The sequence below is a fragment of the Saimiri boliviensis genome, chromosome 2, assembly GCF_048565385.1.
Source record: "Saimiri boliviensis isolate mSaiBol1 chromosome 2, mSaiBol1.pri, whole genome shotgun sequence".
Classification (NCBI taxonomy): domain Eukaryota; kingdom Metazoa; phylum Chordata; class Mammalia; order Primates; family Cebidae; genus Saimiri; species Saimiri boliviensis.
This window is the reverse complement of record NC_133450.1, coordinates 54,650,677-54,676,111: the sequence shown is the minus strand read 5'-3', so window position 1 is coordinate 54,676,111 and position 25,435 is coordinate 54,650,677. Positions and strand designations below refer to the sequence as shown.

The 25,435-nt window shown below is 37.9% G+C and overlaps 1 protein-coding gene across 12 annotated transcripts in view; it reads right to left on the bottom strand.

Annotated features, from left to right (window-relative positions):
- NUBPL (NUBP iron-sulfur cluster assembly factor, mitochondrial) overlaps nt 1–25,435 on the bottom strand; it is a 275,614-nt gene that overhangs the window by 50,608 nt on the left and 199,571 nt on the right. For all 12 annotated transcript variants that reach the window (XM_074393327.1, XM_074393328.1, XM_010334957.3 and 9 more), the window contains one exon: nt 91–184. In XM_074393327.1, the coding sequence (XP_074249428.1) occupies nt 91–184 (94 nt within the window). The remainder of the gene's footprint in view (nt 1–90; nt 185–25,435) is intronic.

The following is a 25,435-nucleotide window of genomic DNA, read 5'->3' as shown; positions in this document are numbered from 1 at the left end:
ACAAAATATTTGCCTGGCATGGAGTTTTTTTGGTATAGCAATGAAGACACATCAAAAAAGGACAAATTATTTTAAACTTTTAAGATTTACCTGTTATAGGAATGTTCTGTGAGACTGATAACTGCACATCTCCAGTTCCTGGTGGCATGTCAACAACTAAGTAGTCCAGTTGACCCCAATCTACCTAAAACCCAAGATGACATAGATTAGATTATTGTATAACATTGTATAAAAATTCAATGTTGAATAGCGATATAAATAAAATTAATGTGTTAATAACAAATCTCAAATCATAGCTATCACTTGAGCCATTGCTAGGTAAAGGCACTGTGCTGATTCCTAAGGATACATAGACGAATAAATGACAGTCACTCCCTCTAGCAGGCCCTCTTTGAACCATAAGTTTAAATTTCCAGATGACTCATCCCCATGCACACAAGCTAATGTTGAACTCATTTCACAATAGGCTTCTCATTAGGACCAATCATTTATGTTTACTGGGTGTAGCCCACATTTTGCCTAAAGAAGGTATTAATTTTGTTTCTTTTTTTTTTCATGTTGCATTTCCCATGCTAATATAATTTTTTAGTTTATTATTTTCCTTCACAAAAATATACTAATAATGAAAACTAAAACTTAATAATAAAAAATGAATATAACTTGAGTCCCAATATTATTAACATTTTGATTCTTTCAAGGCATTTTTTAAGTATCTATACCCAGAATATTCACCTACATAACCAAGTCCTTAATGCTTAGCCCTCATTTAGATAGGTCTCCAGGGTACCTCAGGTTCTTTACTCCTCAGATACTTCTTCCCTCTGAGGCCTTAGTCTCCATCAATGGCCCAAGGATCCTCTCAATTGTAAAGCAGAAACTTGGAGTCATACTAACTCTTCCTTTTCCTTCACTATCCCCAATCAGTTATTCTGCCTTCTAAAAATGTCTCAAACACATCCACTTCTCCCTTTCTCCACTGCCAAGAACCCAAATGAGACCACCACCATCTATTATTAAAGCCTCCCAACCAACCTCTCTGGCTCCAGCACTGCCCATCTAGTCGGTTCATAACAACACTGAAAAATGGAAGTTTGATAGTGCTACTTTTTTTGTTTAAAACTCTTCTCTTGCCTTTAGGATAATATCTAAGCTTAAGCTCCAGAACACTCTGTCTGTTCTTCTTCACTTGCTAATTCCTCCTCATTCTTTGGATCTGAGCTTAAAATTCACTTCTGTGGGGAAATTTCTACTAACTTCCATTAGATTCAATAAAGTGTTTCTACTACATACTTTCTCTAATCACCTATTCATTCATTTGCCCAAGAAATGTTTACTGAATACCTACTATGTATTGGACATTGAGCTAGGTATTGACAATTAAACGGTATCATGATTTCTGCCCTCACAGAACATACAATATAGAGACAGAAATATCGGGCAGATAACTATATTTATAAATACATAATCACCAGCTTTATAATACAAGAAGCACTGTTAAGACAGTAAAATGTGCACAGGAAAGAGCTTGCTTAGAGAAATTGAAAGATCAATATGGCTAGAGAGCAGTGAGTGAAGAGAAGGGTATCATTCATTTACTGTTGTTTCATGATCTGTCTTCCTACAAAACTGTAAACTGAGTTAGATCGCTTTAGCCCAGAATGGACAAACAGGAGATGGTTAAGACTTTTGTTTTCAAGGAATGAATAACTAAATGAACACATGCAAAGGCTTGATTTTTTTTTTAAACCTAAGTGGAAACTATATATAATTTCATATTGTGCTCCTTAAAACTTAATAACATATAACATGTCCTTTCCATATAATCATACTTTTACTTATTTATTTATTCATTCATTCAATCATTCATTCATTCATTCATTTTTGTGACAGGGTCTCGCTCTGCTGCCCAGGCTGGAATGCAGTGGCATGCTCACAGCTCACTACATCCTTAACCTCCTGGGCTGAAGTGATACTCCTACCTCAGCCTCCCTAATTGCTGGGACTACAGATGTGTGCCACCATGCCTGGCCAATTTTTGTGTTTTTTGTGGAGACAGGGTTTTGCCATGTTGCTAAGCTGGTCTCAAACTCCTAGGCTCAAGCAATCCTCCCACTTTGGCATCCCAAAGTGCTGGGATTACAGGCATGAGCCATTGTGCCTGGCCTATATTCATACTTTTAAAATAAAAAGTATAGATGATATCGGGTCAAACAGATTCATTCATATGTCAACACATCTATTCTACACACATTATCTAAGAATTGATTGGATTCCAGGCATTGTTCCAGGTGATGAGAATAGAGCAATAAACATAATAAAATCCCAGCCATTATGGAACTGACAATTTAGTGAAGGAGACAATGGAAAGACAGAGAGACAAACAAATCAGAAAGTAGTAAGTGCTGTGAAGAAAACTCCAGGTATACCTTACTACAGCAGTCCAAAACCTTTTTGGCACCAGGGACCATTTTGTGGAAGACAGATTTTCTACAGATGTGGGAAGGAGATGGTTTCAGGATGATTCAAGTGCTTTACATTTGTCATTAGATTCTTACAAGGAGTGTGCAACCTAGATCCCTCACATGCACAGTTCACAATAGAGTTCATGCTAACATGAGAATCTAATGCCACCGCTGATCTGACAGGAGGCAGAGCTCAGCTTCCCTCACTCACCCATTGCTCACCTCTTGCTGTGCAGTCAGTTCCAAACAGACCATGGACTGGTGCTGGTCCCTGGTCTAAGTGTTGGGAACCCTTGCCTTACTATACAAAATTATTTGGTCCCTGATTGAGATATCTAGATCAAATAAGAATATATGTTTTAAAAAATCTCTTCAATTACTGAATTTCAGATAGCAAGTATTAAGAGTTCAGACAGCAAAGGATTTATAAAACAATTTATTTGAATCTCTTTGGTCCCCAAGGTCAGATGGTGTAGAGCAGGGAGAAATAATTGAATGGTGAAAGGTGCTTCTTTAGATAGAAGGTCAGACTCCTGAATAAAATGAGAAAACAACTGAAGCAAATATCTGAAGGAAAACATTTCAGCCAGAAACCATAATAAGTGCAAAGGCCGTAAAATGGAAATATATTTACTATATTCAAGGAATAGCAAAAAAGCCAGCACAGCCTTTATAAAATAGCACCCCTCATAGCCATCAAACTCTCTCCTTCCCTGACATCATTTTTTTCTTCAAAAAATTCCTCGGTATCTGACATTATATGTTGATATGTCTTTTAGGAATCCTATGTTATTTCCCAAACACATTTACTCAATATTGACATAATGACATACTTTAAGAGACTGATGAAATGATGAACATAAATTAATTCATTCTCAATAAGGAGTTCTTTGGCTTGAAAAATAGTTACCCTGAGACTACCTCTGACTACCATCTATGAAACTGTGAAAATAAATAATTCAAAATCTAAGCTGCTGGCACTTTATTTTAAGCCTTAAAAGAAATGTGACCATGAGGCCTAAATCGCATGACATGCAACTGTAACATATAAAGCTATAATCTTTGTTTCTCTTATTACAGATTAGCCTTCTTCTTTAACTACAATGTTTCAATGTTTTGTTAAATGAACAAAGGATGTCAGAGAAGGAGACTTCCTTCTTCTCTGTTGATTTTCCTTATAGATTAACTTTCCTCTTACCTTTCTTACACAGACTTCATGACTATGACATTTTCTTAAGATGGAATATTAAATACACTCTTAAATTGGAAAGAAAATGAAAATCAGCTATAAAGAAAACAAGCCACAGGAAAAATAAAACAAACTGTAACTGAACTGTTATAACTCATAAATCAGCCTTACACAGAAAATGTTATGATCCTGTTACATTTCTTTGTTTTATTCCTATATGCAAGACCTTAACTTTTAACTTCAGAGTGCTGACTCCCATTTCTCTGGAGTCTTTGTTTCCTGGATGGCCATTCCTAGCCTTTCACATGAATAAACTCTTTAAAACTGGATTCTGATCCTTTTGATTACTTCAGGTTGACAAAACTATACCCCAAAAAGATGAAGGACAATTTTCCTTTTATATTCTTGGCACTAAAACTCCTACCACTGGCAGACTGACACATCTCTGGGTTTCAGAGAACATATGACTGGTTCCAATAATTTATCATTGTTTTTCTCTGGCATTTACTCATATTTATCACTACTTTCCATTTCTTATTTTTTAAAAGAGAACTAGAAAGTAACTGGCCAGGTGTGGTGGCTCACACCTGTTATCCCAGCACTTTGGGAGGCCAAAGCTCCTTCCACCATTTAATTCTTTCTCCCTGCTCGACACCATCTGACCTTGGGGACCAGAGATTCAAATAAATTGTTTGATAAATCCTGTGCTGTCTGAACTCTTAACACTTGTTACCTGAAATTCAGTCATTGAAGAGATTTTTTAAATCACACCTGTTATCCCAGCACTTTGGGAGGCCAAGGCACATGGATCACTTGAGATCCGGAGTTTGAGACCAACCTAGACAACATGGTGAAACCCCATCTCTGCTAAAGACACAAAAATTATCTAGGCCTGGTGGTAGGCGCCTGTAGTCCGAGCTACTTGGGAGGCTGAGGCATGAGAATCTCTTGAACCTGGGAGGCAGAGATTGCAGCAAGCTGAGACTGCACCACTGCATTCCAGCCTGGGCAACAGTGAGACTCCATCTCGGAAAAAGAAAAACAAAACAACAAAAAAAGAATTGCTATTAAGTTTTCAAGGAACTAAAAGTACTTCACTGTTAAGGCAATTTGTTTCAAATTACTCTAAATTAAATTTAATGTACCTGTAAAACACCTGGACCAGTACCTTCATCACACATAGTAGGCTTTCCATAAAGGCTTGCTGATAAACCAAGCATGCAACCACAAGCAGAACCTAGTGCTTGGACTGAGTAGTAAGTACTGAATTAGGAGGTAGATCCAGGATCCAATCATGCTCCCTGGCATCATGTCACTGCAAAATTTAATAAGATCACACCTCATTACCCTATGCTTATTAAAAAAAAAAAAAAAAAAAAAAAAAAAAAAAAAAAAAAAAAAAAAGATGACCAGCCCCCAGCTCAGGGAGATATATTTGAGCATTTCCTTTTGTCTCCTTGTTAGTTGACTCACAAAAACGTTTCTCAATGTAAAAAACTGGTGCTCTGGTGTTTCGATTTCCATTGTGTGCAGGCAAATTGACCCAGGTGACTTGGTGACAAAATGGTGGCCATGAAAGGACCCAAATTAGGGCTCTTCTTAACTTCTTAAATTTAATAGAAAGACTAAATATGTTTGGGTCCCTAAAAATTATGCTATAGGAAAACATGCTTCTCTAATAATCATAAAATGATTCTAATTTACAAAAACTGATATACAATAGGCAATTCAAGATTTCTATTTTTTTTTTTTTTTTTTTTTTGACAGAGTTGCCCAGGCTAGAGTTCAGTGGCATGATCTCGGCTCACTGCAACCTTGCCTCCCAGATTCAAGCAATTCTCCTGCTCCAGCCTCTCAAGTAGCTGGGATTACAGGTGTCTGCCACCACAACTGGATAATTTTTAGTAGAAATGGGGTTTCAACATGTTGGTCAGGCTAGTCTTGAACTCCTAACCTTTGTGATCCACATGCCTTGGCCTCTCAAAGTGCTGGGTTACAGGTGTGAGCCACTGCACCTGGCCAGGTGTGTTTTTAATAAGAAAAAATTATAAGAAACAAACTATGTTCTTCAGTGAGAAAAAGAATTATTTGTCTGATTTGGAGGTTATTTAAAAGGAGCTTCAAAATGTGGATTTAGAAAGGAAATAGAAACAAGATAAAAAGGAACCAGAAGTAAGGGGAGATGGTCATGTAAGAAAGTTAGGGATATGAAGAAAAGAGAATAATTTTATATTGGAAGGAATCTTATGTAGTAAATCTTTGTCCTAAAGTAAAATGACTAGTTATTTAAGAAAGAGAGAGTATAGGAAAAGGTAGAAAGTCCAGGCATGTCATAGATGGTCTGAGTAAGTCATGAAAAGGTTACTAGAAGTTTTAAGAAAGAAATTTGGGGTGTGATTAAGTAGGATATAATTAAAAGAAATTTTTGACAGTTTTTCTAAGGAATGAATTTTGATATTAAAACACAGAACTTATAATTTTGGTCCTCTATGTTAAAATAACAAGAGAGCATTAAGTCATTAATTTGCTTTTGGTAAGACTGCAAGAGGTTTTCGGTTTTAATGCTGAAAGTCTATTTCTTTAACAACCACTTTTTGAATTACAAATAAGTTTCTCTTTCTGCCACATTTCTTCCTAAGAACTGTCTAGTTTCTCTGGTTTCATGTTTATATTGCAGGTCTAGAAAAGTAATATTTTATTCCAGTATAAATTAGTTCTGTATTGATATGTCTGCATTGTTTCCTGTAACCAGGACTCAAATGTCTGAATTATTTCATGTAACCAGGACTTCCTGTGCTGTTACTAAATGTATTCCCCTGCTCAAAGTAACTGGCCTAGGAAACAAAGATTGCTTAGGAAGACTGAGGTTTAAAAGGGTTAAAGTTTTTACATTCATGTAACTTTCTGTATTGCTTTTTAAGTCTTTCGATTGTCACTCTGGTTAAATGAGTAACTACTATTTGGCAGTGAGCTATGATTCTGTTGAAGGAAGTACTCTGAACTTTTTGACATCTTTGGTAGGTTCTCCCAAGATCCAAATCCTAAATCAAGCTTCTTAGCCCAAAATTAATTTTGAAATTTTCCAGGTGGGCCCCTGTAGAGCCTCAAAGGGTGTATCTCTCATTTTGAGGAGATTTTAAATGATTAAGCTTATCTGGCAAATAATATGGGAAGCACTGTCAAACAAGGATTGCCGTTGAATTTCCTTTAAGTTGTATTTGTATAAATGTGTCATTAGAAGGTATTCCAAAATTGCATAAGATTCCTAAAATTCTGATATTTTGGGATATATGTCATGATGTGAAATTGGTTATCTGCTACCAATATATCTAGATTTCTTTGTTAGTTATAAACTCTCATCATATCTTTGTGGCTGTTCTGGGTTTTTGTCATTTACAGTCATTATCTTAAATTTTTCTCAGGAAGCACTTGCAATTGGCTATAGTCCAAAATTGTCACTTAAGACTGAACAAAACAAAATTACATGAAGTTAAGTAATTGTTAAGAAAACACTTTTATGACTTAAATGTTTCGTTTTCCAGATTTAGGAAATTTTCTGTCAGAAGTTATTTCTAGTTTACAATGATTTGATAACATATCCTTTGTGAACAAAAGTGGGAGCACTTGCTTTTTCTCCCAACTTGATTCCTACAAAATTTAGAAACCGTTAATGAGTTTTCTTATTTTTACATAATGTAAGTTCAGTAAAAATCTGCTCTCTCAGCCAAGTGTGGTGGCTAATGCCTGTAATGCCACCACTTTGGGAGGCAAAGGTGGGCAAATCAGACTAGCCTGGATAACCTGGTAAAACCCTGTCTCTACTAAAAAAATACAAAAAATTAACCAGGTATGGTGGCATGCACCTGTAATCTCTGCTACTCTAGAGGCTGAGGTAGGAGAATTACTTAAACCTGGGGGGCAGAGATTACAGTGAGCCAAGATCATGCCACTGTACTCCAGCCTGGGCAAGACAGCAAGACTCCATCTCAGGAAAAAAAAAAAAAAATCTGCTCTCTGTTTTTAAGCAAGATTCAAAGGGAGACATTGATTATATTACCAAGGATTGGCCTGAAATATCATATCTAAGAATGTACATAAAATGCTTGGCTTCAAGAGTTCCCAGCTTTACAGAGATTGAATGAAAACTCACTTCCTGGCAGGCCCAAGAACCTTAAGACTGTAAGTAAAAACTAAAGCCTGCCTTGGTTTGGCTTCCTTGTTGCAAAAGGTTCTAAATCTGAGACTTCCTAGGTGATCACCGAGAAGAGAAAAAGTTATGCTTCTAAGGAAAGCAAAAGTATATCTGTTATTAGACTGTAACTGTGTACTGTCTTCAAGTCCTTTTCATCTATCTGTAGATTAGACTGAATCTTCCTAAGTTCCTCCAATATTTGGTTATAACTAAATCCCAGTGGAGTCCCTCAACCCTCTTTTCACAATCCGGACTAGGGATGTTCTGAGGACATTCAGGGAATTTGCCCTTTTAAAATCTGACCAACTAGTGGAATATCAGAATTAGGGACAAACTAGACCATTAGGATACTATGACCCCTTTTCTCAGAGCAGTTGATGCTGTCTCTTCCTTCGTAAAAGCCATAGAGAAGATAGTTACGGAGCTACCTCTCACTGTCTCTGTTTTATACTCTGTTAGGGTTCTCTTGAAGTTACATCATAAGCCACCTAGCAAACCATGAGGTTCTCTTTCTATCCTCACCTGACCATCACCTGGTGTAATAACTTGCCCAATCCTGCCACTTTACTTGTCTTTCTTAAGGCCAGGTCTGCCTAATAAGTGGAACTGCATGCACTTACTAGGTCATGTCTTTTAGCCACAGGTAAAACAGCCAGTATTTATACAGACATCAGTTATGCCTTCAAGGTTGTTCATAACTTTGGTATCTGTGTAAAATATGTCCACAGTACACTACTGGAAAACTATTGCATGCCTCCATGGGCTACTCCCCATTGCTGAGTGATCCCTTTAAAATATGGCAACAAGATTTTATTCAGCTCCCTGCCTCACAAAGAAACCAGTATGTACTAATTATGATTTGCATGTTTTCAAATTGAGTTAAAGCTTTCTCTTCTTGATAGGTCACAGCAATGGCAGTAGTTCAGCCTTACTGGAACAATTATACCAACCTGAGAAGTCTCTCAAGAGCTTTATAGTGACTAAGGAATTCATTTTACAGGGCAAAAAATTCAAAATGTTTATAAAATTTTGCCTATTAACACCCACTGGGGTAGTGGAATGGACTAAAAGAATAATAAAAGCCCAATGACAAAGATCTGAGTGCCATTTAGCCTGCCATGGCCCTAGGCCCTTTCTTCGGTCTTTTTTTAACCCTGGTGGGCATTCAACACCCTCAGACCCCATTCACCTCCTGAGAAAGGACTTCTTAGAAACCCACCAGGCCCATATATCCTTCTCCTAAAAAGGGGGAAAATAATACTTGAGTTATCTTCACCAGGAGATTTGGCCACAGAAACAGCTCTTATGAAAATTCCCATCTACTCAGTCAGACTCACCAATTCTACCCCTCCTGCTCTCCAAGAGCTACCTGAGAGTCTTGGGGCACACACCAACACTGACAATGACCCCATGGATTATAGTTGGAGACACTCTCAGGGATGCAGTTTGCTGAAAGGGATTAACTCTAGTGAAGGAGCTGCACAGGAAGGTTTCTGAGGTCCTGGTTTGGACTAGGCTCTGTTTAGAATAGATATATGGTCAGAAATTTTTCTGCACTGTTAATAGAGCTGCCTGCTTTACCACTCATGCTATCAGGGCACAATAGAGATCCCCTAGACTGCCTTGCTTGCATGGTCCTAGACAACCATACTGCTTTAGACTAACATCTCACTGCCCAGGATGGTGTTTCTGCTATCGCTAACACTTGCTGCTATATCTGAGTAAATACTTCCAGTCAGATGAATCAGGAACATTCAAGGTTTTAAAGCTAGCCAAATCTCTGAAAAGGACACCTTTAGAAAGCCTCCTGGCTGGACTTATTGGATAGAATTTCCAATGTCCAGACATTTTCAGCTGCCTTAACCCTGGTATAAGATTACTTCTGTGCTTCACTCAACAAGTCTTACTGATCCTCCTTGTATTTGGGCTAAGCATTTGGCTGCTTCTTAAAATTGTTCTAGCCTATTTTAAGAGATGTCTGAAAGAGACTCCCACTAGGATTGTGCTGACTCAATCCTTAAAACTTTAAACTCATTTTAGCTGGAAACCAGAGCAAACAACCCAAGAGACTTTGGTTCAAATTTAGCACACACTTGAGTGCCTTTCATAGGTAAATGACTCTAGTTGTTCAATTGGCCACTGCCCTGACACAAGGATCTCTACAAGGGATGAGATGGACCCAGAGCAGGTAGTCAGCCATTCTGGCACCATGATGGGATGCAATGCCATCTGCCAACAGGTTTGAGCCAGTCCTTCAAGATGGATCCTGACAGCAGACTGAGCCTCAGTTTTAAATAGAGCCATGTGACCATCTGCTGACTAAAGATTACACATATACTGTTCCCCCAAAACTCACATATTTTAATCTCTAGAACCTTTGGGGCTCACCAGAACCACACAATAAGAATTAATCAGGTTGCAAATTTCAATCCTTTATTTGCACAAACAAACTGATTAGGGACCTGGGTGTAAACTTTTGCTATAAAATATGAGCTTTCTTTCCCTTGTTCTCTGAAACAAATCACGTTCAGGTTGCTAACTCTTTATTCCTTTGTCCTAGAACTGGGTTGAAGTAACCCCTTCTGAAACATAATCCTGAGCACTAAACAATTTCATTTCTCTAACCAAGGCCTACTGCTTAATCAGCAGGAAGCAGCTACAGTGGTTGTCACCCCTTTTCCCTCAATACTGAGGAATGGACATAATAAAGGGGAGATTTGGCACTGCATTAGACCATTCTGGTTCACCTTTTATGTAACGAAGCTGTGGGCTGTTTTTCCATTGCTGTGGACCCCCAGCTTGAAGATATATATCCTGAACATGAAGATGAACCAAAAGGGCAGACCCTAAGTGCTTGAACTAAGGAGTAAGAACTGAATTAAGAGGCGGATACTGCATGGCAGGATCCAGGATCCAATAAGAGCAAGCCCTGGCATCACCCCATGGCAGGATTCAGTGAGCTTGCGGGGACAGATTTGAGCACTTCCTTCTATCTCTTTGTCAGCTGACTCACAAAAAACCTTTCTCAGTATAAAAATCTGGTGCTTCAGTGCTTGATTTTCCATTATGTGCAGGCAAACAGGTCCAGTTTGGTTCAATGACAGTTCCACTTCTCTTGTAAAAGAGCCACCAAAGCAATGATTACAGAATAATTTGGGGAGCCTCTAGATTCTACTTACTGTTTACTTATATAAATTGTATTTTACTAAGTGTAAGGAAATAAGAACTAGCAAAACACCCAAGAATCTCATTTAGTAAAACCCAGTGGTGGATCCATACTTTGTGTGGCCTGAAGCATATACAATTTGAATGGTGATCTCTAAAAATAAGAATACAAAATTATGAATGCAAAATTAGGTACAAAGGTAAACATTTACTTAGAACATGAAAAGAAATTACCATAAAGTACTGGAGGCTTAGAGCGTCACATTCCTTTCTCAAGAACTCTTTGAACAGAAATGCTTACACAGAAATATTTCCTGACCTTCCTGACCATATCCTGGCTGTCTCTCCCCATAAGGAACATTCTACAGTTCCCAGAATCTCCCAGGATCCTATGGAAATGTGAAACTTTGAACTTAAGCTTTATTGGCTTCATGGTAACCCCACATTTGGTAAAACTTTCTCAGCTCCCTTTCAGGCTCCAAACTCAAAGGATTTCAGCAAGTCAGACTCAGTCAGTCTAGAAATTGGAGTTACAAAGGTACTCCAGAGTTGCTCTGTGGATACAGAGGCAGCACTGCAGCAGAAAATTCATCAAGGTAACCAGGAAGTCAAATATGTGCATAAAATTAAGAATGATATAGACAGCATAATGAGATAATCAAAAACAAAGCAAGTGGCCAGGACAGTTGAGAAGGACAGGATGAGGTACTGTTAAGGAGCAAAAGTTCAGACTTGAGTCAGCCAAGAGAAGCTTCCTGCTAGATGTCTCTTGTACACAGTAACACATGACCATTATTACCCTCTAATGTGAAATACAGCACTTTTCCTTTTTTTTTTTTTTTTTTTTTTTTTTTTTTTGAGATGGCATTTTGCTCTTGTCGCCCAGGTTGGAGTGCAATGGCGTGATCTTGGCTCACCGCAACCTCTGCCTCCCGGGTTCAAGCGAGTCTCCTGCCTCAGTCTCCCAAGTAGCTGGGATTACAGGCATGTGCCACCATGCCTGGCTAATTTTTCGTAGAGAGAGGGTTTCACCATGTTGATCAGGCTGGTCTCAAACTCCTGACCTGAGGTGATGTGCCCACCTCAGCCTCCCAAAGTGCTGGGATTACAGGCATGAGCCATCATGCCCAGCCGCTTTTGGATCCAAACAGAATGCATTCACTGAGCTGTTGAACAAAGACATTAAATATCAGGATAGTTGTTTATTTCATTTGTCCTCACAATATTGTCAAATATGTATTTGGTATTTCTCATTTACTGACATAAAATTCTAAAATCCTTGGACTCTCTAGAGTGATAAGAGTATCTTTTGTATTCTAATAAGTTGACTAGTGGCTGGGGGCACCTACATAGCCTCAAGATGAGAATTGGTTGCTAGGGGAATCAATGTTGTGATTAGAGGGTTGAAACTCTGAGTGCCAGGCCCAACCTCTATGGAAGGGAAGGGGCATGACTGATTACATCACGGGTTTATCAAGGAAAATAGCCCAAACTAATAGTGACAATGGTAATTATAGACTAACGTGTTTTCCTCAAATAATATTTTATATTTTATACTCAAAATGTCTAATAATCTGAGAATAACTCAAAGACCCAAAGGCAATTCCCTCTTTTCTGAGGAATGATTGGGAACTAAAATTATATCTTATATTTGGGCTGATAAGGTAATTTGTCTTTTTCAGAACATCAGTTATAAAGAATATGGTGCTATGAGTAGGAAAAGAACATGGGTCACTATCTTTTAGGGACACTTAAGAAACAGATCAAAAGAGCAGCAATCAGGTCTCTAAAAGATTCTGGGAACACAGTGTAAATAGGTTGAATTCTACGTGTTGAATAGAAAAGGGTCCAACGAATGTATGGTCAATAGTTCCATTTTAGGCTTCTCAGCTGTTTAACTGCTTCTCTTCTTCAAGCAGTTTACCACAGTTTCCAGAGTAGCAGTTTCCACCATCAGCACTACATAAGCTAAGTCTAAGGACCATAGGGTCAACTTACACTTCTCCAAAGCAAAGGCAGAGTATCCCAGACATTCTATTCTGCTAGCAAGGCCAATGTGAGCTAGGTGAAAATAACATCAGCACTGTTGTAAACTGAGCCACATAGAATCAGATAACAAAATAACTGCTAAGACAGAGAGCTCTGTTGGTGTCAAAGTAGTGGCCAAGAAGAATTAAGATCCTAAGGGCATGTAAAGGTGTAACCAATGAACAAATAGAGAAATCATGAAGTAAAAGAGATCTAGATTGGTTTGAACAACTCAAAAGTGGGCTGTGCCCAAGGTAGCCCATACATGTGATGCTTGGAATATGCCATAAGTGATAGGACAACTTCTTAAAGGAAGTTAGGATGATGGCCGAATAGGAACAGCTCCAGAGTGTAGTTCCCAGTAAGAGCAATACAGAGGGTAAGTTCCCACTGCATTTCCAAACAAATTTTCACTGCCCACAGACCAGGAGATAACCGGGCCAAAAAGCGCCATCAGTTTTCAACATGGCTGTTTCAGCCAGGGCTGGCTTGCTGAACAGAAACTCACACAAATCTGGGTGGCCATTTCAACTGGCCCCTGGAACACCTGGGAGACAGAGCCTCCCATTCAACTCAAAGGGAGGGGCAGAGACAGGGAGCCAGGCAATCCGGCTCGGCAGGTACCACCCCCACAAAACAAGCAATCTGAAACACTCTGGATTGAGAGTTTCACAGCAAGCACAGCTGGACCCAGGACGGTCCAGCTCAGTGAGGATAAGGGCAACAACCACTAATGAGGCAATCTACCACCAACAAGGCAGTTCACACAGCAGCTGGGCAGAGCCCATGGCAGCTCAGCAATGCCTCTGCTAGCCGACTGTGAGTAGACTACTGTGTGCAGGCAAGGGCATCTATGAAAAAAGGCAGCAGCACGACAGACTTAAAAATACCTGCCCAGCAGCTCTGCCTGGAACAATGGAGCTCCCCAGCACAGCACTTGAGCTCCTATAAGGGACAGACTGTCTCCTCAAGCAGCTCGCCGAGCCCCGTATGCCCAAAGAGACACCTCATAAAGGAGAGTTCAGGCCGACATCTGGCATGTACCCTTCTGGGATGAAGATAACAAAAGAAGAAACTGGCAGCAACCCTTACTGTTCTAAAGCCTCCACAGGTGATCCCCAGGCAAGCAGGGTCTGGAGTGGACCTCCAGCAGTCCTACAGCAGAGGGGCCTGATTGTTAGAAAGAAAACTAAGGAACAGAAAGAAATAGTTTCACCAACAAAAAGGACATCCACTCAGACACCCTATCCGAAAGTCACCAACTACAAAGACCACAGGTATATAAAGCCACTAAGATGGGAAGAAACCAGAGCAAAAAGTATGAAAACACCAAAAATCAGAATGCCTCTCTTCCTCCAAAGGAACACAACTCCTCCCTAGCTAGGGATCAAAGATGGAGAATGAATCTGACAAACTGACAGAAACAGGCTTCAGAAGGTAGGTAATAATAAACTTCTTAGAGCTAAAAAAAAAAAAAGTGCTAACCCAATGCAAGGAAACTAAGATCCTTGAAAAAAGGTTAGATGAGGTGCTAACTAGAATAAACAGCTTAGAGAAGAATATAAACGACTTCATGGAGGTGAAAAACACAACGCAAAATCTTCGCGAAGCATACACAAGTTTCAATAGCCGAATCAACCAAGAATAGTATCAGAGATTGAAGATAAACTCTATGAAATATAATGAGAAGGCAAGAATAGAGAAAAAAGAGTGAAAAGAAATGAATAAAGCCTCCAAGAAATATGGGATTATGTGAAAAGAACTAATCTGCATTTGATAGGTATACCGGAATGTGACGGAGAGAATGAATCCAAGCTGGAAAATGCTCTTCAGGATATTAGCCAGGAGAACTTCCCCAACCTAGCAAGCCAGGCCACTATGCAAGTCCAGGAAATACAGAGAACACCACAAAGATACTCCTCAAGAAGAGCAACCACAAGGCACATAATTGTCAGACTCACCAGGGTTGAAATGAAGGAAAAAATGCTAAGGGCAGCCAGAGAGAAAGGTCGGTTACCCACAAAGGAAAGCCAATCAGACTCACAGTGGATCTCTCAGCAGAAACCCTACAAGCCAGAAGGGGGTGGGGGGGGAATATTCAAATTTCTTAAAGAGAAAAACTTTCAAACTAGAATTTCATATCCACCCAAAATAAGTTTCATAAGCGAAGGAGAAACATAATCCTTTACGAACAAGCAATTGCTCAGAGATTTAATCACCACCAGGACTGCCTTACAAGAGCTCCTGAAAGAAGCACTAAACATAGAAAGGAACAACCAGTACCAGCCACTCCGAAAACATACCAAATGGTAAAGAGCATCGACACAATGAAGAAACTGTCATCAAATAATGGGCAAAACAACCAGGTATCATAAAAATGGCAGGATCAAATTCACACATAAGAATATTAACCTTAAATGTAAATGGGCTAAATGCCCCAATCAAAAGACAGAGACTGGCAAATTGGATAAAAAGTCAAAACCCATTGGTGTGCTATATTCAGGAAATCCATCTCACATGCAAGGACACATATAGGATCAAAACAAAGGGATGGAGGAAGATTTATCAAGCAAATGGAGAGCAAAAAAAAAAGCAGGAGTGCAATCCTAGTCTCTGATATAATGGACCTAAAACCAACAAAGATCAAAAGAGACAAAGAAGTGTATTACATAATGGTAAAAAGGATCAATGTATCAAGAAGAGCTAACGATCCTAAATATATATGCACCCAATACAGGAGCTCCCAGGTACATAAGGCAAGTTATTAGTGACATACAAAGAGATATAGACTTCCACACCATAATAGTGGGAGACTTTAACATGTCACTGTTAATACTGGACAGATCAATGAGACAGAAAATTAACAACGATATCCAGGACTTGAACTCAGATCTGGAACAAGTAGACCTAACAGACATCTACAGAACTCTTGACCCCAAATCCACAGACTATATATTCTACTCATTACTGCATTGCACCTATTCTAAAGCTGACCACATACTTGGAAGTAAATCACTCCGCAGCAAATGCAAACAAACAGAAATCATAACAACCAGTCTCTCACACCACAGAGCTATCAAATTAGAATCCAAAATTTAAAAACTAACTCAGAACTGCACAGCTTCATGGAAACTGAACAACTTGCTCCTTAATGTCAACTGGATAAACAATGAAATGAAGGCAGAAATAAAGATGTTCTTTGAAACCAATGAGAATGAAGACACTCTGTACCCATACCAAAACCTCTGGGACACATTTAAAGCATTATCTAGAGGAAAATTTATAGCAATAAATGCGCATATGAGAAGCAAGGAAAGATCTAAAATCGATGCCCTATTGTCAAAATTGAAAGAGCTAGAGGAGCAAGATCAAAAAAACTCAAAACCTAACAGAAGACAAGAAATAACTAAGATCAGAGCAGAACTGAAGGAGATAGAGACACAAAAAACCCTTCAAAAAAACCAATAAATCCAAGAGCAGTTTTGTTTTTTTTTTTTTTTTTTTTTTTTTTTTTTTTTTTTTTTTTTTTTTTTGGGAAAGATCAACAAAATAGACTGCTAGCCAGATTAATAAAAAAGAAAAGGTAGAAGAATCAAATAGATGCAATAAAAAACGATAAAGGGGATATCACCAACAACTCCACAGAAATACACACTACCATCAGAGATTACTACAAAAAACTCTATGAAGATAAACCAGTAAACCTAGAAGAAATGGATAAATTCCAGGACACTTGCATCCTCCCAAGCCTAAACCAGGAAATTGAAACCTTGAATAGACCAATAACAAGGGCTGAAGTTGAGGCAGCAATTAACAGCCTACCAACCCAAAAAAGCCCAGGTCCAGACAGGTTCACAAATGAACTCTACCAGACGTACAAAGAGGAGCTGGTATCATTCCTTCTGAAACTATTCCAAACAATCCAAAGAGAGGGAATCCTTCCCAAATCATTGTATGAGACCAACATCATCCTGATACCAAACCCAACAGAGACTCAACAAAAAAAAAACAAAACAAAAAAAAAAAAAAACTTCAGGACGATATCCATGATGAACATCTATGTAATAATCTTCAATAAAATACTGGCAAACTGATTGCAACAGCACATCAAAAAGCTTATCCATCACGATCAAGTAGGCTTCATCCCAGGGATGCAAGGCTGATTCAACATAGGCAAGTCTATAAATGTAATCCACCACATAAACAGAACTAAAGACAAAAACCACATGATTATCTCAATAGATGCAGAGAAGGCCTTCGACAAAATTCAAGAGCTTTTATACTAAAAACTCTCAATAAACTAAGTATCACAGGAACATATCTCAAAACAATAAAAGCTATTTACAACAAACCAACAGCCAATATCATACTGAATGGGCAAAAAGTGGAAGCATTCCCTTTGAAATCTGGCACTAGATAAGGATGCCCTCTCTCACCATTCCTATTCAATATAGTATTGGAAGTTCTAGCCAGAGCAATTAGGCAAGGAAAAAAAAAAGGGTATTCAATTAGGAAAAGAGGAAGTCAAATTGTCTCTATTTGCAGATGACATGATTGTATATTTAGAAATTCCTATCATCTCAGCCTAAAATCTCCTTAAACAGATAAGCAACTTCAGCAAAGTCTCAGAATACAAAATCAATGTGCAAATATCACAAGCCTTTCTATACACCAATAACAGACTAACAGAGAGCCAAATCATGAGCAAACTCCCATTCACAATTGCTACAAAGAGAATAAAATACCTAGGAATACAACTAACAAAGGATGTAATGGATCTTTTCAAGAAGAACTACGAACCACTCCTCAAGGATATAAGAGAGGACACAAACAGTTGGAAAAATATTCCATGATCATGGTTAGGAATAATCAATATTGTGAAAATGGCCATACTGCCCAAAGTAATTTGTAGATTCAACACTATCCTCATCAAGCTCCCAATGACCTTCTTCACAGACCTGGAAAAAAAAACCACCTTAAACTTCATATGGAACCAAAAGAGAGCCTGGAAACAAAGCCAGAGGCATCATGCTACCTCACTTAAAACTATACTACAAGTCTACAGTAATCAAAACAGTATGGTACTGGTACCAAAACAGACATACAGACCAATGTAAAGAGGCCCTGGAGGCAACGCCACACATCTACAATCATCTGATCTTTGATCTTTGACAAATCTGACAAAAACAAGCAATGGGGAAAGGATTACCTGTTTCATAAATGGTGTTGGGAAAACTGGCTAGCCATGTGCAGAAAGCAGCAACTGGACCCCTTCCTGACACCTTATGCTAAAATTAACTCCAGATGGATTAACGACTTAAACATAAGACCTAACACCACAAAAACCCTAGAAGAAAACCTAGGCAAAACCATTCAGGACATACGCATAGGCAAGAACTTCATGACCAAAACACCAAAAGCATTGGCAACAAAAGCCAAAATAGGTAAATGGGACCTAATTAAACTCCAGAGCTTCTGTACAGCAAAAGAAACAATCATTAGAGTGAACCAGCAACCAACAGAATGGGAAAAAATTTTTGCAATCTACCCAGCTGACAAAAGGCTAATATCCAGAATCTACAAAGAACTAAAACAGATTTACAGGAAAACAAATAAACCCATCCAAAAGTGGATGAAGGACATGAACAAACACTTTTCAGAAGAAGACATATATGAGGCCAACAAACATAAGAAAAAAATGCTCATCATCACTAATTATTAGAGAAATGCAAATCAAAATCACATTGAGATACCATCTCATGCCAGTTAGAATGGCAATCATTAAAAAATCTGGAGACAATAGATACTGGAGAGGATGTGGTGAAATAGGAACACTTTTACACTGTTGGTGGGAGTGTAAACTAATTCAATCATTGTGGAAGACAGTGTGGTGATTCTTCAAGGACCTAAAAATAGAAATTCCATTTGACCCAGCAATCCCATTGCTGGGTATATACCCAAAGGATTATAAATCATTCTATTATAAAGACACATGCACATGTATGTTCATAGAGGCATTGTTTACGATAGCAAAGACCTGGAACCAACCCAAATGTCCATCAGTGATAGACTGGGCAAGGAAAATGTGGCACATATACACCATGGAATACTACGCAGCCATAAAAAATGATGAGTTTTTTGTAGGGACATGGATGTGTCCTTTGTAGGGACATGAATAAATCTGGAAACCATCATTCTCAGCAAACTGATACAAGAACAGAAAATCGAACACCACATGTTCCCACTCACAGGTGAGTGTTGAACAATGAGAACACATGGACACAGGGAGGGGAGCATCATGCACTGGGGTCTGTTGAGGGGGGCCAAGGGAGGACAGTGGTGAGGTGGAGACACTGGGGAGGGATAACATGGGGAGAAACGCCAGATGTAAATGACAGGGCATGGAGGCAGCAAACCACACTGCCATGTGTGTACCTATGCAACAATCCTGCATGATCTGCACATGTACCCCAGAACCTAAAGTATAAAAAAATAATAATAAAATAAAATAAAATAAGAAGAAAGTTAGGCTGGGTCAGACCTTGGTCCTATCCTTCCTATCTAACTGATTAGTCAGTTTTGACTCTCATGCCTACTTGACTTATACTTAGCAGATCTCAACATAGTTCCCCTATATCTAATTCTGGCCATATACCTGTTGCTACTTCTATAATCCAGTTCTGCCATCTGTTTCTAATTTCCTGATTCTTCCATGTTAGTTAGGTACAGTCCTACCCTAACAGCAAGCAGAACATTACTCATACTTAACTCAGAATCCTAGAGCATGAAAGCATGCCACTACTGGTAGAGAAATACAGCTAACCTGGCAGACAAATTTTGCAGGCAAATTACCAAGCTGCTAGGATTATTATTCAACTGACTTCCAGGGTTTGAATGGGTATTCCAGCTCTAAGGATTCTGGGATAATTTTTTTATAGATAACTATCTTCTCAACTTCAATGTATACTCCCTAACACAAGAAAACATTCACATGCATCTCTGGACTCTCTCTCTAGATCTACCCCTCTGTAATATCTAATCAGTGTTCATGCAATATCCACCAAAAAACTCTATGAGTCAAGTTGCCCCTTAAACTTTTATTATATAACCAAAATAAAAAAATTTGCCATGTGAGGCACCTTATAGGTACAATATAAACCTAAAATTGAGCACAAAGTGTTCTTCTTTACATCTGAGCCACTGGTTTTGTTCTGCCCAGTGGCTTATATATAAAATCATGTAACATTTTATTTTGGTTGCAAGAAGAAAATTGCTACAAAGGAGAAAGTATTTAAATATAAATGTCACAATAAAAATCTGAATAGTAAAAAGATTTCGACTTTAGCTGATGGCCTACTGACTTGTGGAAATAAATGATACAACAAAATATAACAAATGTATCCCTGAGATTGTCCAGGTAAGAGCTGACCCAGTTATAAAATGAAAACATATTATTCAAGTTACAACAATTATATAAATGTTCTTCCCTAATCTTTTTTCCCCCCAAATGATAAAAAGTTCTCTAATCCTTTTTATGATGCCTTTCTTTCTAAAGGAAAAAGGGGTGTGGAAGAGGAGGCTGCTTAAATAAACCCCTTTAAAGTCACTATGAGCCCAAGAAGTAACAACAGACAATTTTAAGAGAGAAAAGAAGAAAAGAAAACTTACTCCTTATCTTTCCCTTTACCACTTCCCTTTTTCCTTAGTCCTCCTCCTTGCAGAGATACAGAGCAGGCTGGCCCTAACCACCTGGAGACAGCATCAATTCACAGAGGTCTTGTTATCCAAAAGTTGATACATGAGTCAATCTTTGATAACTCTGAACCTATTTTTTGAAATAATATTTAAAACATTATCAGTTCACCACAGCTAGCCCACAGATTACTATATAAATGCACAGTACAGTTGAAACAATAAAGCTTCAAATACAAAAATAATGATATTACCACAAAATAACAGTATTTCATTTAATTACAGAAACATCTCTCTAAGTTCTCTGAAGTCCTGCTTTAGGCCAAGTGCTTACATGTACAGATACTCATAACCTAGGAAGGCGATGTTACTGAAGGACAAGACTGCTACCAAAAAGCCCTGATATTACAAACCTGCTTAAGAATCAAGATATTTTAAAGAAATTGTCAAAAGAAATTTTATCTAAATCCTCTCTACCTAAAAGGCTGACATTTCAAATTTTTTTCAGTAAGAGTACCCAATCACTGTATTAATCTAATTTAGAATAGCTTATAAAATATATTTAGATGTGTAGCACTCCAATAAAGAAAACTATAAAGCTACAATACACTTTAATGAAAGGTCTTAAGAAAATTTTAAGAAAATATTTAGAAAAAATACTTGTATTGGGGAAGATTCAAGGTCCTTAAAGGACAGGAGTATAGCTGCCATAGAAGTGGCTTTCTGAAGCTCCCTAAGAGTATCTACAGCCACTATTCAGTGGTTAAGGCATTAGAGCACTTGAAGGACATTATTGCTCCAGAACAATATACTACATGCTAGGGATGATCTGCAGAACTGTCCCAACCAAGTTTATTCCTTAGTTCCAGCTACCTGCCATTTGGGGTCACATCCTACTTTTGAGCCTTGGGGTCCCTAGGTGGAAACGGGCTAGTAAATGAAAGAAGTGGGGTGATAGGTAAAGGAGAGCACAAGGAAATTAATAGCTGTTGAGAGCCTATTTTAAGGTTGGCATTAGATACATTGTACATATATGATTGTACAACATTGTAAAATCAGCATTATAATATCTCTATTTTAAAGATATTGAGGATTAGAGAAAGTTGTCCAAGGTTAGGCTGTTGAGTGATAGGAATGATCTGTATGATTCATGTCATGTTCCTGGTCTCCCACAGAATGGGCGTCAGCATCACTGTGCTTCAAATCCCTGAAGAGTTCTGCTAACACAACTTCATAACCTCAAGAACACAGGAGCTTTATTATGTTACTTTTTCAGTGTATGACAAAAGAGATGTATAAGATAAAATAAAACTTGTATACCTACAGAAAATTATTATACAATATAAGTTAGAAATAGAAGAATTATTCATTTGCTTTCCTTTTTTCCCTATTCTGGCTCACTATAACAATGTTCCTTTTATTTCTGAGTATGGTTTTAATGGTAGGTAAGTATTCTTTCCTTACATGATCCTTTGAGAGTCTTTTGTATTGTAAAGCAAGTATCCTTGTAACCATGGAAATCTAGAGTGTAAATTTCCTGATTCTGTGAGGGTAAAGAATATTTTAGCTTTTAATAATTTACTGTTAAATTCAGGTTTTGTTTTAAATCAGTATCATCTACCAACCATCCATATAGGAAAATTATGTGGGGTAATCATTTAAATCAAAGTAAATAACCTATAAAGACTAAGAAAAAAATATAATACTTTAAAATATTTTTAAACACCCACAGCTTTTTGAACATATTTTTGAAACTGGCTCAATAGATATTATTTTTAAATGTAAAGATTAAATCATATCAAATAAGAAATCAACTGAGAGAAATTGTAGCTCTGTATGCAGTTTTATTTTAAGTACTGAAACCGCCTTGGCAAAAATTATAACAGTGAGAAAATTACAGCAGTGAACAAGATCTGACCTAACCAACTCCATCTTGCCTTTAACCTCCAAACCGTCCTTGGTCTTTCCTGGGCATGGGCCAAGCTAACTTTAGGAAAAATTTAGTTTCTAGTTTAACCTTAAAGCAAAGATGATATGAGCCCTTCCCAAAGATTAACTACCTTCGTAAAACTAATGAAAGGCTACAAGGTTAGAATTATGAAAGGGGCCTGAATTTGGCTAAGATGTAGGTGTAGATAAATGATAAGCAGTCATCATTCTGGAAGTCACAAGATTTGTAACTCCCTCAATTACTCCTTAAATAACATCGCTATTGTGGAACCTAAGATTGACCTTTTGAGATGTCTTTTCAGACTTTTGCATTTCTGACAACCAGATGACTTCACTCAGACCAAAGACTCATGATTCAATTGGTCCTGTAGCACCCACCCAGGAGTAGACTCAGCACACAAGGACCATTTTCCAGCCCCAGCTAATCAGTGGAACTCATTCCCCAGCCCCCTTCCTGCCAAACTATCCTTGAAAAACTCTAGCTTCCAAATTTTGGGGAACGCTGATTTGAGTAATAATAAAACTCTATTCTCCCATTTTAGCTAGCTCTATGTGTATTAAACTCTCTCTCTATTGCAATTCCCCTGTGTAGACACATTAGCTCCGTCTGGGCAGTGGGCAAGAGGAACCCACCATGCAATTACAGGATGAGCGATTAAAATAAAGTTTTGAGACTTTACATTCTAATTCAGATATTAATTATGATTTTTAAGAAAAACAGCAATGAAATGGGAAGTTTGGCAAAAATCAAGACAATAAATCTAGCTAGGGACAGGCAAAAATTCAAATATCTATTCATCAAATAGAGGAGTAAGTTTCAGTTTAGGGAGACTGACATACCTAAATTCTAATCATTCTTGTCACAAACTAGCTGTGTGACCATAGGCTAGCCAATTAACCTCTTGGGACCCCAGTTTCTCATCTGTAAAATAAAGTATTTTAGATTAGGTAAGCACTAAATTTCCAACCAACTACTAGAAAAAAAATATATCATGACTATGATCTGTTTGCATAAACTAAAAAATACTTGTGAGGGATTTGCTTAAGGAAAAGGTGAGCAAAAGGAATTTTTACCCAAAAGCACCAAAATAACAAAGAAGATTTTATTTTTTTCTTAAAAAAAAAAAAAAAGGAGAGGGTTCCCTTACACAAGGACAAGAAAGCTCCAACTACTTGGTATATTTAACAAACTTTTTTTTTAAATGGAATCATCATCTTTTCTTTGGAAATCTTAGCCAAATTTTGCAAAGAACTCATTGAAATTTATACTGAACCACAATATACACTGAGTGCTATCCAACACATCTCATTCTAGCGTTATCTACAAATGAGTTATACCAATAAAGAATGTTATAATTTACAAAGTTAATGCATTCCTGAAAAGTTTTTGAGAAGACTGTCCCCATGACCTCCTTTAAAAACTTAAATTCTCTCTGTGTATGCTTTGAGATATAAATTTGCTACCTTGTTTTTTTTCTAAAACTCAGTATAGGCTTGGGCTATGTGAGACATATAAATTCCAGACTCTTCCATTTACAAGAGATACAACTGTCCTTTTAAACTAGTGACTTTTACCCAATTCATGGCTAAAGTTTTAAAACTAAAGCTATAAGATCTTTATTTGTATCTGTCTGTATTTTTGTGTATATATGTATATACATGTCTGTTTAAATATTCTTTATGGTAACAAACTGGCTTATAAACAAGGAAGTACTCACAAATTAGCCCCAATGCTTTTCAAGTTCACACGACTTTAGTAATCTTTGGTAAATAGCTTTAAAATCATTGGTAAAATAAAAGAGAAACAATTTCAAATTTAATTTAGATATATTTGTCTGAGTCTACTAGTCAGGCAGATTTATACTGTCTCTGCTAGATGCCTTAAGGTTAAAAAAAAAAGTTGCTTTTATGAATTAAGTACTTAATTATATTTGTCTGTGAGCTTATATGTCTTTGTATTTGAACCTGTAAATCTAGGATGTGGACAGGTGGCCATGGTAGGCCTGGGAACAAGTCCTCAGCACCTAGAACACCAGCTCAAAGGCAGAGTAAAGCCTAATATGGGCTCCATTCTCCTTGGTCCAGCTTATCATATTCTAGAAGTCAAAATTAAAATTTGTCTCAATGAGCATATCATGTTTACTCTTACAACGAAATGCTAAGAAAATATTTGTACATTTGTGAGGTAATCACATTCCAAAATGATCTGAATGTGTAATTTTTAAAATATCTTTTCCATGTGCCTTGATGACTTAAGTGGAGTTAAATTGCTTTTTTTTTGGGGGGGGGGGGGACGGTCTCACTCTGTCACCCAGACTGGAGTGCAGTGGCACAACTTGGCTCACTGCAACCTCCACCTCCTGCAATTCTCCTGCCTCAGGCTCCTAAGTAGCTGGGATTACAGGTGCATGCCACCACACCCAGCTAATTTTTGTATTTGTAGTAGAGACAGGGTTTCACCATATTGGGCAGGCTGGTCTCGAACTCCTGCCTTTGTGATCTACTTGCCTCAGCCTCCTCCCCAAGTGCTGGGATTACAGGCATGAGCCACCATGCTGGGCCTAAAGTGGCTTTTTGAAAATTAAAGGAAATGTTCTCAAGATTAAAATGAGTACAAAAACATTTGGCCAAAATACAATTTTTAAATCACAAAGGACTAAAAATAGAAGCTAAGAAGTGAGCAGAAGTTAGATCTTTTGTTTGAATAGATTAATTAAATTCCTACATTTTAGTGACCTCTGTCTTGCCCATGTTAAA